The 16283-nt window shown below is 42.8% G+C and overlaps 1 protein-coding gene across 1 annotated transcript in view; it reads right to left on the bottom strand.

The window, feature by feature from the left end:
* LOC105733705 (uncharacterized) overlaps positions 1–16283 on the bottom strand; it is a 39308-nt gene that overhangs the window by 14075 nt on the left and 8950 nt on the right. Inside the window, exon 3 of the mRNA XM_064383813.1 lies at positions 13490–13560. Within this exon, the coding sequence (XP_064239883.1) occupies positions 13490–13560 (71 nt within the window). The remainder of the gene's footprint in view (positions 1–13489; positions 13561–16283) is intronic.

Here is a 16283-nt window from a genome sequence, read left to right as displayed (position 1 = left end):
CAAAAAGAAGTACTTTCATTTACAGAAATATGGATAGAACTGAAGGGCATCGGCCGGGCGCGGTGGCTCACACCTGTAATCCCAGCACTTTGGGAGGCCGAGGCGGGTGGATCACGAGGTCAAGAGATCGAGACCATCCTGGTCAACATGGTGAAACCCCGTCTCTACTAAAAATACAAAAAATTAGCTGGGCATGGTGGCGCGTGCCTGTAATCCCAGCTACTCAGGAGGCTGAGGCAGGAGAATTGCCTGAACCCAGAAGGCGGAAGTTGCGGTGAGCCGAGATCGTGCCATTGCACTCCAGCCTGGGTAACAAGAGCGAAACTCCGTCTCAAAACAAACAAACAAAACAAAACAAAAAAAGAACTGAAGGGCATCGTGTTATGTGAAATAAGCCAGGCACAGAAAGACAAATATTGCGTGTTCTCACTCATATGTGAAAACTAAACTTAAAAAAAAAAAGGACCTCATGGAGGTATTAAAATAGTGATTACCAGAGGCTGGGAAGGGTAGGGAGAGGGAAGATGAAGAGAAGTCGGTTAATGGGTACAGAACTACAGTTAGAAGCCAAAACTTCTAGCATTTGATAGCACAGTAGAGTGACTATAGTTAATAATAATTTATTGTATATCTCAAAAGAGCTACAAGAGAAGATTTGGAATGTTCTCGACACAAGTAAATGATAAATATTTGAAGTGATGGATACCCCGATGATCCTGATTTGATCATTATACACTGTATGCATATATCAAGATATATGTACCCCCAGGAATATGTACAACCATTATGTATTAAAACTTGAGTTATTTAATACTTTTCCCTCTAATCGGACTCCTAACTTTAGCTTCCATCTCTTTTTCTGCCCCCTAAAGCTTGTATTACCTTTCCAAAACATGAATGGGCTTATGTGAATTCTTTGCTCAAAATAGCTCCTGGTTTCTAGTGGCATATGGAATACACACCTGCCAGTTTTATACAGCATGGCCACATTTTGATTTCTTCCCTTTCAACCTTATGTCCTACTATACTCCAATGTTCCTTTCAATCACACACACAGTCTATAGATTTCCTTCAGCACTCCGCCATCTTCTGGACATATCTGCATTGGTCTGGGCAGAAAGTTTTTTGTGTAAGACCTCTAAAGCACAGGCAACAAAAGCAAAAATAGATAAATGGGATTGAACTCCTGACCTCAAATGATCCACCTGCCTCAGCCTTCCAAAGGCTGGGGTTACAGCTGTGAGCCACTGCACCCGGCCCAAATGGAATTCTTGTTCCCTGCTGAGAAGGGTCAAATAGATAAGAGCCAGGCTAGGTTGGCCAACATGGACATATCTGCATGCTCCTGCCCAGGGGCTTGGCTCAAACCTTTTCTGTTTGAGTTATGTACTATCTTGAATGCCTAACCATATTCCCTATCCAGTTTCAGTTTTCACTCCTAGCTGATGACTTGAATAAGAGTCTCTTGAGTTAGAAATAGTTTTCATCAATCACATGGGAGTAACAATGCATATAATAGCAATGGCTCACATGAATCAAGCTCTTAATTACTGTGCCAGGCACTATTAATGACAAAAATGATCAATGTCCTCCAGGATAAAGGGACCTAAGAGACACTTTGATCAAATGTCCTTATACCCTCAAAGAAGGGTTTCCTGATATAACAGGCCCAGCCTCTGTCTACTTGCCCTTTTCTATTCCAACTTGACCATAGAAGAGGGGCCACATCCTGTTAAGTCCAGTAAGTGGAATCACTTCATTCATCAAGGCAGGACATGGCTTGTTTATGCATGAGGTAGTTATTCCACTCTGGTTTAATTTCTTTTAAAATGGGGATGATGACATTGTGGTTGTTGTGCAGGTAAAAACTCATGTACAGTGTCAAGCATAGGACCCATGGTTAAGAGCTATTAATATTCAGGATATTAACACATCTCAGGGCACCTTTAAAACACTTCTTAAAGAACTACAGTGCCTTCAACCTAGCCTGACTCTTATTTATTTGACACTTCTCAGCGGAGAATAAGAATTCAATTTGGGCCGGGTGCAGTGGCTCACGGCTGTAATCCCAGCACTTTGGGAGGCCGAGGCGGGTGGATCACTTGAGGTCAGGAGTTCAAGACCAGCCTGGCCAACATGGTGAAACCCCATCTCTACTAAAAATACAAAATTTAGCTGGGCATGGTGGTGGACACCTGTAGTCCCAGCTATTCAGGAGGCTGAGGCACAAGAATCGCTTGAGCCCAGGAGGTGGAGGCTGCAGTGAGACGAGATTGTGCCACTGCACTCCAGCCAAGGTGACAGAGTGAGACCCTGTCTCAAAAAAAAAAAAAAAAAAATTCAATTCAGGAAGATAGTTCTAAGAAGAAGAGGAGGAGAGGCAAGGAGGAGGGGGAGAATGAGGTAGCAGCAGTACTCACAGTGATGCAGGAGTTCCTGGACAGAAACCTGGAGGGCGGTGGTGTTTTTATTGGTTTTTCTGTGATTGGAAAATAAGTTTTGAACTTTGGGGGCTTTAAGGAGTGCAAACGGGAAAAGTAAATATAGAGGCTGTTAGCCCTCCTTAAGGAGGAATACTACTGTCTTCTGTGTACCTTCATGTTGGGACTCAGTCTGAGCTGGAAGTATTCAAACTAATGCACTGAGGGGCTGGGTTATATAAAAATTAGCTGGGCATCATGGCATACACCTGTAATCGCAGTTACTCAGGATGCTGAGGCAGAAGTATTGCTTGAACCTGGGAAGTGGAGGTTACAGTGAGCCAAGATTGTGCCACTGCACTCCAGCCTGGGTGACAGAGCAAGACTCCGTCTCTAAATGAATGAATGAATGAATGAATGAATGAATGAAGGTTCAATTGTATGGAATTATTTGAAATATTTAAAACCAAGCATAATCTCTGAGCTAAAATGAGTGATTTTGTAAATATTTAGGCAGTGGTGAGAGGAAGTAATTCACCCCCAAAACACACTAATATACATTTAGTTACAATGAGCCTGAAGCAGGGAGATGAAGGCCAAGTCCTCCTGCTGTTGTTCTTAAGCATTTGGTAAAGCAACATAGGGAGTGGCATCCCTAGAATTTGTCTAAAAAACAAAACAAAGAACACTTACAAATAAAATTCCAGAGAAAAGGAGAATGGAAATATTAGAGAATTTTATACAGTCAAAATATACCTTATAGCTGCCACACAAACTCAACATTATGAAACTATCAAATGCATAAATGAATACTCTCTTGAGGAATTTCTATTATCTAAGGAATTGCTTTTTTTCCTTTTGGTGGTACAGTTATGAAGAGGTGGGTTTTGCAGAATTTGTTTAGTGGTGGTGTAATAACCTAACCTGGGTTAGCCTAACTGACTCCATCTTGGCTGCAAACCTGACAAAGCTCTCTTGAGCCTCTCCCTCCCTGAACTCTTAAGAGTGGTTCACACTGTTCACAGTACCTGTAACCATTGTACCCGCATCCTGCTTGGCAAGTCTACCTGCTATTGTGAATAGATTCCTTGGTGATTGATTGTATGGAAAGTTTCCCCTGCTACCCCACTTAGTGATTGAATGGAAATACCCTTAGCAACCAACAATCCTGGGAACCTCCTGCCCCCTGGTTACCAGCCTCTTCCTACTAACTTGCTTGTTCTGCTTCTGTAAAATTCCGCTTCAGCGAGACTCCCCCTACCCTACCTAAATCAAGGTATAAAGGGAAATCAAGCCCCTTCCTCAGGGCCAAGAGATTTTGAGTGTTAGCTGACTCTCGGTCGCCGGCTGAATAAAGGACTCATAATTTGAACTCAGAGCCTGGCGTTTCCTTCTAACTCGCTCGGTTATTACAGTGGTAGGGTGGCTGTCAATTCAGGATAGATTCACACCTTTGTTAACTTGAAATACTCTTCCGTTTCCTCCAGCAATGACAACTTATTTGTAGATCATGAGATCAAAAGGTGACTACTTGAGACCATAGAAAACCTGAAGTTGTATCCAAGAACTATTGTCAGGGAAAAAACATCAGGATGAGTTTATTGTTAGTTTTGCTGCAGTGTGTGTGTATGTGTGTGTGTGTATGTGTGCGTGTTTGTGTGTGTGTGTATGTGCAGTAATGGAAACGTGCAGATCTGATGGTAGGTTGTCCAAAAATAAGCAGCCTCTGAGTGATGTCATCCTAACACCACAGATAGGGCTGACAGTCAGTCTTGGCTGGCTCCCAAAGTCAGGTTGGGAGGATGAAAGAAACCTCCACTGTCTCAGGAGGCATAGCAAGCTCAGAGGAAATGAAAGATAAGGTTTGGTGAGTTGCTTTCCTGGTTTACATAGTGGTCTCTTAATGGAATTCTGAAAGGAAAAGAAGCCATAAGAAATAAGAGAAAGAAAATGTTCTCATCTATTTCCAAATTCTACAGCATGAACTTCCTCCAAGAAACTCTTAGTAGATGTTTTCTCCCTTTCTCTTTTTTTGCAAATATAATAGAACTGTTTTATGTAATCAGTACTGGGAATAGGGAACTAATATTGGCCCACAGAACAGTTAGCCCACTGTGGGGTTTGGCTATTTAGGGAGATTTGATGATACACTTGAACATGCCCAAAATGAGCTCTATTACACTGGCCTTCTTTAGACTATATTTATGCAGAGAAAGGATCCTAAATCCTCAAATAGAAGAGTGAAAGTGAGGAGTCAGGCAGGGAGAAATGGCCTGTAGTGTTACAATTTGCAGATTGAGAACTTCCAAAAGGATTAAATACAATGTTAACTCCATTAACTAGGATGCTGAGTGGACAGTAAAGTCTAGCTGACAGGGTTGTTTTGCTTTGTGTTTAGTATTTGCCAGGCATTTAAGAAAAAACCTTTTCTGTGACCCCCATACCCACACTGATGTTGACCTTGCATTAAAATGCCTAGTTCTGTTACGGGATCTTTGGGGTATCAATGTTCTGGCCAGAACTCTCTGTTGGTGGTGACATTTTTGCCCTAGTTCTTGTCCTGTAGCCAGGAAGAATGAGGTATGCAGACAAGTGAAGGGTGAACAAGACGAAGAGGAGCCCGAGTTCTTGTCCTGCATCCAGAAGAATGAGGTATGCAAGCAAGTGAAGGGTGAACAAGGAGAAGGAGGAGCTTTATTAAGTGTTAGAACAGCTCAGAGGAGACCCACAGTGAGTAGCTCCTCTCTGCAGGCAGGTCATCCCACCTCTCCATCCCCTCCATCCTCTGTCCTGCTCTGGCTGAGTCCAGGGCTTCTATGGACCTCGCAGGGCAGGAAGTGTGTGCTGATTGGTTTATTAGCAGCCATGGGTGGGCCCAGAAAAGGCACCACAGATCCTCATTCCAATCGGCAGGACTGGCCGACTGGCTTCCTGCCTTCAGGCCCTGCCTGGCTTGAAAGTGGGGTCTTACTAGGGGCCTCACCCAGGAGCCTGGCTGCCTCCCATAGCAGTCCATGGGGACCAGGCTGCTCACACCAAGGCACCTGCAGGCCATGCCAAGCTGCCCTCAGCCCCCCTCAGCTTCCCCTCTCAAGTTTGCGGGCACTCAGATTCTGGAGGGGGCCAAGGCGGCAGGGCACTGGCATGTCAGTGCTGCCCTGAGCCTGCACACCCCCTGACCCAAGGTCTGTGACAGCGCCCCTGGATAGGCCCTAGCCCCTCTCTGAGATGAGATTAGAGCAGGTGCCTGAGGGAAAAGAGACCGGGCAGTGGGAGCAGACACTCCAAGCCTGTTGGGGGCAGGGGGCTTCCTGGCCCCCAAGGATGCAGGCTGCAGAGATGCCTGGGTCCTGTACCTGGGAGGGCAGCTACAGCTACACCTGGGGAGCTCCTGCTCCACCAACTTGGAAGGGGTGGGGCTCCTGTTTGTCCCTGGCTCCTGGCCGCTTCATGGAGCCAGAGGCCTGGATCTGCAGCCACGGATTAGGTGGCTATAGTTGCACTCAGGAGGGCAGGGATTCTGCTTGCTCCTGGCTCCCTCTAAGAGCACAGGGAGGCTCAGATCTGTGGCCCTGCCCAGTATACTGGGGGCGCTAGCCCGATCCATGGAACTGGAGGCCCAGGTCTATAGCTGCAGTTTGGGTGACTGCAGTGGCACCTGGGAAGCTCCCGCCCCAACTTGGAAGGGGTGGGGCTCCCACCAGCTCCATGGAGTGTACAGCCCCAGCCCCAGCTCCCTGCTGCAGCCAGTGTGGTGGCAGCAGCCACTGTCATCAGTTCTACTTTCCTGCTTTAGAAATTGGTGATGGGAATGGAATCTTCTAGTTTGGATTGGGGTTAGCTAGGCCTCGGGTGTCCCAGCACATGGCAACATCAGCCTCTGTCCAGAATCCTGAACCTGTAAGCTAGAACAAGGTTAGCTGATAGTGTCCTGAACCCAGGAAGGTTGGGACGGTGGGGTTGGATTGGAGTATGCAGGATTGACAATGATATATCTCTTCTCCAAACTACTGGCTGGGCAGAATTCTTGAGTTCTAATGAATTTGAACCTAGTTAGGCTAACCTTTCCTTAGGATTAAAGGGTAAAATATGAAGGCAGTGTCCAGGGCTTTAGCAACTCTTGTGTCCCAGTAAGACAAGCCATAAATACCCTTGGCCCCATGATCAGGCCTCCCTTGCCATAAAATCTTTTTAACTCCCAGGAGGCTACAGAGAATGAATTACCCCTTAATCATACTTGAAGCAAATCTTCCGTCTAAAAATCCAGGCATGTAGCCAAGCATGGTGACTGGAGCCTGTGATCCCAGCCACTTAGGAAGCTGAGGTGAAAGAATTGCTTGAGACCAGGATTTTGACACCAGACTGAGCAACGTAGTGACTCCCATCTCTAAATAAATAAATAAACAGATAAGTAAATACATAGACAAATTGACAGAGTGATAAATAGATGATAAATGAGTAGATAAATAATAAATAGATTAGATAGAGCTAGGTAGCCAGCTAGGTAGCTAGCCAGCCAGCTGTTTCAAAAAGAAATGGCTGGCTCTGGTGGTTTATACCTGTAATCCCAGCACTTTGGGAGGCTGAGGCAAGAGGATAACTTGAGCCCAGGAGTTCAAGACCAGCCTGGGCAGCATTATGAGATCCTGTCTCCACAAAAGCCTTAAAAATCAGCTGTGTATGGTGGCGTGCACCAGTAGTCCCACCTTCTCTGGAGGCTGAGGTAAGAGATCGAGGCTGCAGTGAGCCATGATTGCACTACTGCGCTGCAGCCTGGATGACAGAGCAAGATCCTGTGTCAAGAAAAAAAAACTTAAAACAAAAAAGTAAACTCGATTTTTTCCCTCTACTTTCACATACAGTTAATGTAATACTCAGCACAAAACACTTTTGACATCAGATTCTGCGGTGGACACCAACTGGATGTCTTATGATTTAATTCAATTCTGACACTATCTACCTGGAGATAGTGTCAGATCCTATGGGTTAAGGGCTCAGTACCATGAGACTGTGACCCCCACTTCAGATGCCAGTCACAAGCACTAGATTGTCACTTATAGTTCTGACTCCCTGAGTATAAATTGCAGGGTCCTACAACCCCCTCCTCAGGTTCAATTAATTTGTTAGAATGGCTCACAAGACTCAGAAACACTTATTTACACTTACTAGTTTATTATAAACGATACAGAATAACAGCAAAATGGAAAAGATGCATAGGGCAAGCTATCAGGAGGTGGGTGCAGAGCTTCTATACTCTCTCTAGGTGTATAACCTTCCAGGTACCTCTGTGTGTTCAGCAATCTGGAAGCTCATCAAATCTCACTGTTCAAGAGTTTTTATAGTTCTGGCATCCTATGGCACAGCATGACTATAGTGAACAACAAGGTGGTGTAGATCTCAAAATAGTTAAAAGAGAGGATTTATATATTCCTATCACAAAGAAATAATACATGTTTGAGGTGATGATATGTTAATTACTATCATTGGATCATTACACAATGTATACATGTATCAAAACTACATCACATTAGGCTCGGTGCAATGGCTCATACCTGTAGTCTTGACACTTTGTGAGATCAAGGCAGGAGGATCGCTTGAGGCCAGGAGTTTGAGACAAGCCTAGGTATAATAGTGATACCCTATCTCTACAAAAAAATTTTAAAAATTAGCTGGGCATGGTGGTGTGTACCTGTAGTCCTAAGTACTTAGAAGGCTAGGAAAGGAGAATCCCTTGAGCCCAGGAGAGCAAGGTTGCTGTGAGTTATAATCAAACCACTGTAGTCCAGTGAGGGCAACAGAGTGGAGATCCAATCTCCAAACACACACACACACACACACACACACACACACACACACACACATTATACCCCATAAATGTGTACAAAACTGTGTCAATGAAAAATTATTTTTAGGTTTTATTATTATCACTCTGTCACCCAGGTTTCAGTGCAGTGACCTGATCATAGTTAATTGGAGCCATGAACTCCTGGGGTCAAGCAATCCTCCCACCTCAGCCTCCTGAGTAGCTAGAACTACAGGTATGCACCATTATGCCTGGCTAATTAAAAAAATTTTTTTTGTAGAGATAGGGTCTCACTATATTGCTCACACTGAACTTGAACTCCTGGCCTCAAGCAATCCTTCTACGTTAGCCTCCGAAAGTGCTGGAATTACAGGCATGAGCCACTATGCTTAGAAAAAAAAAATTATTAAAAAGAGTTTTTATAGAACTCATCCTTTAGCCCTGCTTTCCCACCTTTCCTGGATGTTGGTAGGTGAGGCTGAAAGTTCCAACTTGCCCAATCTTCTTTAGTTTTTTTTTTTCAGACAGAGTTTTGCTCTTGTCACCCAGGCTGGAGTGCAATGGTGTGATCTTGGCTCACTGCAACCTCTGCCTCCTAGGTTCGAGCAATTCTCCTGCCCCAGCCTCCTGAGTAGCTGGGATTACAGGCATGTGCCACCATGCCAGGCTAATTTTTGTATTTTTAGTAGAGACAGGGTTTCACTGTATTGGCCAGGCTGGTCTCGAACTCCTGGCCTCGTGATCCACCTGCCTAGGCCTCCCAAAGTGCTTGGATTACAGGTGTGAGCCACCGCACCCAGCCACCAATCCTCTAATCTTCTATTATCTGGTTTTTCAGTTGACTGGCCCTATCCTGGGCTCCCTAGGAGTCACGCCCTGAGTCATGTCATTAGCATAAATGCAGATGTAATCCAAAGGGACACATTATAAATAAGAAAAGATAATCCAATTTGTCAGGAAATTTCAAGGGTTTTAGGAGACAAAGACCTGATATATTTCTTATAATATTACAGGACTATTTCCCTCAGTATGACTTTAAAAAGGTTCAGTTTTTATGATGCTTAGCTTCCCCCATGACCAGGGTGACCCTATTTGTAGTAAGGAAGGGCAGAACAGCAGGACAGCTGATAGTCAGTTTTCAGGACACTGGCATTTCTTTATTCTGTTACCAAGCATAGCATTAACAGAAAGAACACAGTGCAATTAATTAGCTAGGTTTGCATCCAAGACTTGGAAAAAAATGAAAGACTATTAAAAGTGGGTAGAAACTTTGAAAGGAAAATAAATCTCGGAACTCCCAAGTCACTAAGCCAAAGGGAAAAGTCAAGCTGGGAACTGTGTCGGACAAACCTGCCTCTCATTCTATTCCTAAATAAGATAGTTACAAAGATTTGTTTAAAAGCTACATACCTCTCCCACAATTTGCCCATAAGGAAATTCCTTGTGGACAAAGGATAGACGAACTCAAAATCATCCTTCTGCTCATATGAGACAAATGTATGTTTGCTTTCCTATTGTTTCACTAAGCCAGACTAAGGCATAAGTGACTATTCCTGTAAATTGTGTATTTAGTGAAAGACTGATCAGAAACTCAAAAGAATGCAACCACTTGTCTCTTACCTATGACCTGGATGCCCCCTCCCCACTTCAAGTTGTCCCACCTTTCTGGACCAAACCAATATACATCTTACATATATTAATTGATGTCTCATGTCTCCCTAAAATGTATAAAACCAAGCTGTATCCCAACCACTTTGAGCACATGTTGTCAGGACATACTGAGGCTCTGTCACAGGTGCATCCTTAACCTTGGTGTAAGAAACATGGCTACAATGAAGCCAAGCGGGCATAGGCCGAGGTAAACATCCTGTACGACTCATATATATAACAGGTGCATAATGACACTTGTTATATAATCACAGCCATGTAGCCATAACATGGGAAGGTTCATCACTCAGCTCAGAGCCACTATTGTCTGTAAAAGGTACAACTACCCTGCTGATGCTGTACAGGTGCACCCACAGAAAAAGAGAGAGGCAGAGCTGTCTATCTTGCAGACAGACAGCAGGAAGCTGGGACACAGTTTGGCTTGCTTGCACCCAAAGGGAAAGAGTTAAGCTGCTGACCCTGATGGGAGAGCTGGCCGTGTAGCTGTGCGTGGGAGCAGCTGGAGCAGGTAGCTGAGACAGAGACAGACAGTGTAAGAGAGCTGCTGAATAAAATCATCTTTCATCTGCCTACACCCTTGCCACCCCAGTGTTCTTTCAGCTATCTGCCACTCATCCACCCACTCCCTTCTAACCTCAGCATGGGCTGGAACATGACCCTAGACCTGACACTTGGCAAAATAAATTTTAGAAATTGATTGAGACTTGTCTCAGATGCTTTTTGGTTTACAAATTGGTAACCACAAAGGGACTCAGTGGAGGTGGCCCTGACCTTTGACAAATCTCCTATTGGTGCCTGCTACCAGCTTGAGCTATCTTTATAGTTCAAACCAATATGACAATTTCCTGAGGCCTGGGAGCTCCCCTCCTCCCAGAGAATCCCTAATCTCCCAAAATTTGGTTAAGATCTAAAATAAATTTTGCTGTACACTCCCTTTCTGGAGTTTTACTTGCTTCCCACAAGGCAGGCAAGTTTTCCTGCTTCCATGACAATGGAAGGCAGGTAACTCCTTTCTGGAGTTTGAGCTTGCTTCCAACAAAGAAGACAAGTTTGAGTTTCTTCCTGCTTCTAGGATGGTAGAGAGCAGTCTTCAGCCTAAGACCCATTTCTAGGTAAATAACTGAATTGTTTTGTCTTGGAAATTCTCCTCAATAACTAAAGGTTAAAATTGACAACTAGCTGGTCTTAATTTCTCCTTACCATTAGAACACTCAGTGATTGTTGGGGTTTTTTGTTATTATTTCAGTCTTTCTCCCATCAGATTTGACCAATTCTACCCAATTTGTCAAATCTGAATGAGAATTCCAAATTATGGGGAACAAGGCCTCTGAATTGGCTAAAATTCCTTGCAGCTGCAAAAAGACGAAAAAGAAAACCTGTTTAGTTTCTATGTCTGCTTCCTGTCTTACTTTTCTTTCATCCTATTTCTCCTTCCCCTTTGCCATCTTCAACCAAGAAAAAAATCTAGAGAAGGCTTCTAATGACTCAACTCCCTCAAAGAACTCAAAATGAAGGCATTATTCATTCCTCTTTAGAGTGTTCTGTTTTCTTTATGGCGTTTCAAGAGTCATGGGCAGATTCTTTGTAGGTCTAAAGCTCTGCTCTCCTATATTGCATTACCTGACCCAGAGATTACATTGTACTGTAAGAGGATTCGACCTTAGCATGTGTAATGGCAAACGAGAGCTACAAAGTTAGGAGTGGCTGAGGACAGTTTACAGGAAGCGGTCTCAGCTGAGTTTTTTTCCTCCTAGGAAGTTGTTTAGGATCATAATTCTAGTTCAGAGGTTCATTCTAAAGGGGCTTCTTCATTGCCTTTCCTCCTGAAATTAATCTCGATTGGCTTGTCTGCATATTTGCATAAGGAACTGAACTGTTGTTTTCACAGATAAATGAGAAACTGAGTTTCCTCAGCTCTGAAATGAAAGGGCATTTTGCTCCTCCCAGCTGAAAGGCGCTCCTGGGTGATGAGTGGCAGAAGTAAGCTTAGGGTGCTCTGGACACACAGAGGAGTCTTAAAATCAGACTGATTTGGGGAGGGTGGTTGAGGAATGGTTGACCAGAAAAGGTGACTCTTAAAGTAGTTTTTTGATTACAAAAGTACTGCATGCCCATTGTTGCAATAAGTAAGCCAAGCTTGTTGAAAGGAGAGACTGGTATTATAGGCAGAGTGCCTCTTTACCAAGTAATGGAGTCAACAGAAAGAACATGGAACGCTGAAGAGACAGAAAGCAGTTCTAGCCTGGGCAACACAGCACAACCTCATCTCTACAAACATTTTTTAAAAAATAGCTGGGTGTGGTGGTGCGTGTCTTCTGTGGTCCCAGCTACTCAGAAGGCTGAGGCAGGAGAATCACTTGAACCCTGGAGGTAGAGGTTGCAGTGAGCAGAGATTGAGCCATACTACACTTCAGTCTGGGTGACACAGGGAGGCCCTGTCTCAAAAAAAAAAAAAAGAAAGTAGGTTTCAGGCTACAGAGTATGGTGCAAGAAAGAGTGAAAGAGTATATGTGATTAGAGAAAGATCAGTCAGGGTTTGAACTTTACCCTGAGGGCTATGGAGAACTATGGAAGGATTCTGAGTATGGGACTGACATGCTTAGATGTGTGCTTTAAGAAAGTTTGGTTTTCCAGCAGCAAGGAAGTAAAGTGACATTGGGGAACCAGGAAACTGGGGCAATATCAGAGGAAGCAGAGCCTTTGCATAATATGACAATCCAGAGGAAGCACCCTCTGGCCAATCATTAGCCAGGAGAGGGCACAAACAAGGTGGCTTTTTGTGATGCACTACCCCAGATGGGGCGCCGTCCATAAATTGGCAGCCAGTCTAAAGGGCGTGCCTTTTTGAAAACTGTACAGCAGTGCCCACTGGGCATGAGAATTACACAAAAGAGCCCTTCCATTGGGCTAATGCAGCCCTGTAAGGCTTACTTTGGTACAGCCCAACCCCCTGACTTGGTCTGGTGCCACATGCTTTGTACAACTATGCACAACCAATCTGGAGTCAGATTATTTAGGTTTGAATCCCAACTATGTGACCTTGGGAATAGTATTTATAACCTGCTCTGTCTCCATTTCCTCATCTGTAAGATGTACCCTTCAGTTATTGTACGGATTAAATGGCAATAATGAATATAAAGCATTTAATGGGATGCCTGGCACAAAGTTAGCAAGTGTTCAAACACTCTTCAGTGCTACTGTTGTTTTCAGGAACCTTCTTCTAAAATAAGTTTTAAGAAGTAAAACTAGTTTTAAAGCAAGGCTTGCAGAATGCTGTTGGCTTTCTTATCACTGGGGTCTGTTTTAGTATCAGAGTCACTGTAATTATCTTCAGAATACTTCTTGTGTTTTCTTTTCAATGAATTTTTCTTTCTTCCTTTCTTGCACCTTTCACTTGAATGACTAGACTACTTTTTTCCCATAAAAAATACAAATAAAAAATAACTTCTAAAAAAGTATTTCTGATTATCAATTTTATTGCATTTGAAATAATGAAAAGGAATAGATGATAGGCAATTTGAGTAAAAGTAAAGTCTAATATGCAACTATTTGTAAACTTTTTTTAACTTTTCCAAAAAGGTCTGTACCTTAAAAATACCTTCTGATATCGAAACTGAAGTACTGCATTTCTTTGGCTCTTCATTCTCTACTTGTATATGTTCATCAAAGCTGAATTTAAAGAAAATGGTTATAAGAATTAGAAAAGTGATGAAATATGGACCATAGAGTATAAAAACATAGACTTAAAACTTTTCAGCAACAATGACAATTGTCCAAGAACCATTAAAAACAAGCATTGGACTGCTTTCGTAAGAATATAGTTGATGTCTGAATCCCGGCACTTTGGGAGGCAAAGGTGGGAGGAGCCCCAGAGTTCAAGACCATCCTAGGTAAAATAGCAAGACCTCATCTATACAAAAAATTTAAAACATTAGCCAGGTATGGTGGTGCTTGCCTGTAGTCCCAGCTACTCAGGAGGCTGAGGTGGGAGGATCACTTGAGCCTGGGATGACAAGGCTGCAGTGAGCCATGATCATGCCATTGCACTGTAGCCTGGGTGACAGAGCAAGACTGTCTCAAAAAAAAAAAAAAAAAGAATACAGTTAAGGGTCTGCCATTTTCACACTTTCTTAATAATAACATAACTTACATTCTTACATTTGCATAATGCTTTACAGATTACAAAGCACTATTCAAACTGAAAGCAGCATGGAGGATTTATATTTTCAGAAGAAACCATGGGGTGAAAATAGAGAAACCAGAACCATAAGGAAAGATGAAAGAAACTGGATATAAGAAGTCTAAGGAAGATATCATAATTGTATTCTAAGCATGTAAAAAACAAATAGTAGAGCAGCAACTGTTCTGTCTCCTCAGAGCAAGAAGACCGTAAGAAGCTACAGTCTAAAGAGATTTTGGGGACATGTGTTCTCAGGACCCGAGGCTATACCACGGTAAAAAATTACGTGTGTGTGTGTGTGTATTTGTTTTGTTGCAGAGATTTCTGAAAATGAGTATTATTAATGTTTTACAGTAGGCTTGGCATGGTGGCTCATACCTATAATCTCAGCACTTTGGGAGGCCAAAGTACAAGATCAGCTTGAGCTCAGGAATGTGAGACCAGTCTGGGCAACATAGTGAGACCCTTCTGTATAAAAAATTAGAAAATTAGCTGGGTATAGTGGTATACACCTGTAGTCCCAGCTACTCAGGAGGCTGGGGCAAGAAGATAACTTGAGCTGGGAAGGTCAAGGCTGCAGTGAGCCATGATCATGCCACCTGTACTCTAGCCTGGGTAACAAAGTGAGACCCTGCATCAGAAAGAAAGAAAGAAAGAGAGAAAGAAAGCAAATAAATCAATAAATAAAGTTCTACAATACTTTAGAAAGAGAGTTTCTATATTATATAACCTTTCCCTTTGAAGATCACATCTGGAATAATTTGGTATTGCCTATAAAATTATTTTTAGGGTCCCTTCTGACTCTGATTCTATGAGTCCAGGTTCTTTAAGCATTTCCCAAGGGTATCTATTAAAATATACTTCAGATAATAATGCTTTATCACCTTCTCACAAATTATAGGTTTACCTGTGAAGCACATTGTCTCAACTCAATCTAAACACAGAAATAGAGGAGAGGGAAGAAGAAACTTATGAGTAACACCAAAGAGAAAAGAAATAAGAAAAAAAAAAAAAGCATTAAGATTTCACATAGTATTGGATACCGAAAAATTAACTACCCAACTACACTAGTATCTTCATTTTTTTTTTTTTTTTTTACTGTACTTTAAGTTCTGGGGTACATGTGCAATCTTGCAGGATTTTGCACAGGTACACACATGCCATGGTGGGTTGCTGTCTCCATCCCCTCATCACCTACATCAGGCATTTCTCCCAGTGTTATCCCTCCCCAACCTCCCTGCCCCCTGCTGTCTCTCCTCTAGCTCCCCACCCCCCAAACAGACCCCAGTGTGTGATGTTCCCCTCCCTGTGCCCACGTGCTCTCATTGTCCAACACCTGCCTATGAGTGAGAACATGTGGTGTTTGGTTTTCTGTTCTTGTGTCAGTTTGCTGAGTATGATGGTTTCCAGATTCATCCATGTCCCTACAAACTCATCATTTTTTATGGCTGCATAGTATTCCATGGTGTATATGTGCCACATTTTCTTTGTCCAGTCTATCATTGATGGGCATTTGGGTTGGTTCCACGTCTTTGCTATTGTGAACAGTGCCACAATGAACATACGTGTGCATGTGTCTTTATAATAGAATGATTTATAATCCTTTGGGTATATACCCAGTAATGGGATTGCTGGGTCAAATGGAATTTCTATTTCTAGATCCTTGAGGAATCACCAAACTGTCTTTCACAATGGTTGAACTAATTTACACTCCCACCAACAGTATAAAAGCGTTCCTATTTCTCCACATCCTCTTCAGCATCTGTTGCCTCCAGATTTTTTAATGATCGCCATTCTAACTAGTGTGAGATGGTATCTCAATGTAGTTTTGATTTGCATTTCTCTAATGACCAGTGATGATGAGCATTTTTTCATATGTTTGTTGGCCTCATAAATGTCTTCTTTTGAAAAGTGTCTGTTCATATACTTTGCTCATTTTTTTAAAAATTGCTGTGTAATACTATTATCTGGAATGCAACCTGCTCCTGGGTTGAGGAAAAAAATTCAAAATATAAATGTATTATCTGTTTTAACACTGAACTCTTCTAATAATAGGAAATTAGCACCCCATGAATAAAATTTAAAGAAAACAATTCGCATCCTACAATCCACTAGCAACATGTTTTAACTCTTAGGTATGTTACACTCCCTTTAGTTCCTTTTAAGAAAGGAGTACATCTGCTCTTTGGAGTGTAGGGGGTAGATCCCATAA

The sequence above is a fragment of the Aotus nancymaae genome, unplaced genomic scaffold, assembly GCF_030222135.1.
Source record: "Aotus nancymaae isolate 86718 unplaced genomic scaffold, 86718_ANA_hifiasm-v0.15.2.pri h1tg000004l, whole genome shotgun sequence".
Lineage (NCBI taxonomy): Eukaryota > Metazoa > Chordata > Mammalia > Primates > Aotidae > Aotus > Aotus nancymaae.
This window is presented reverse-complemented; position numbering and strand designations above follow the sequence as displayed.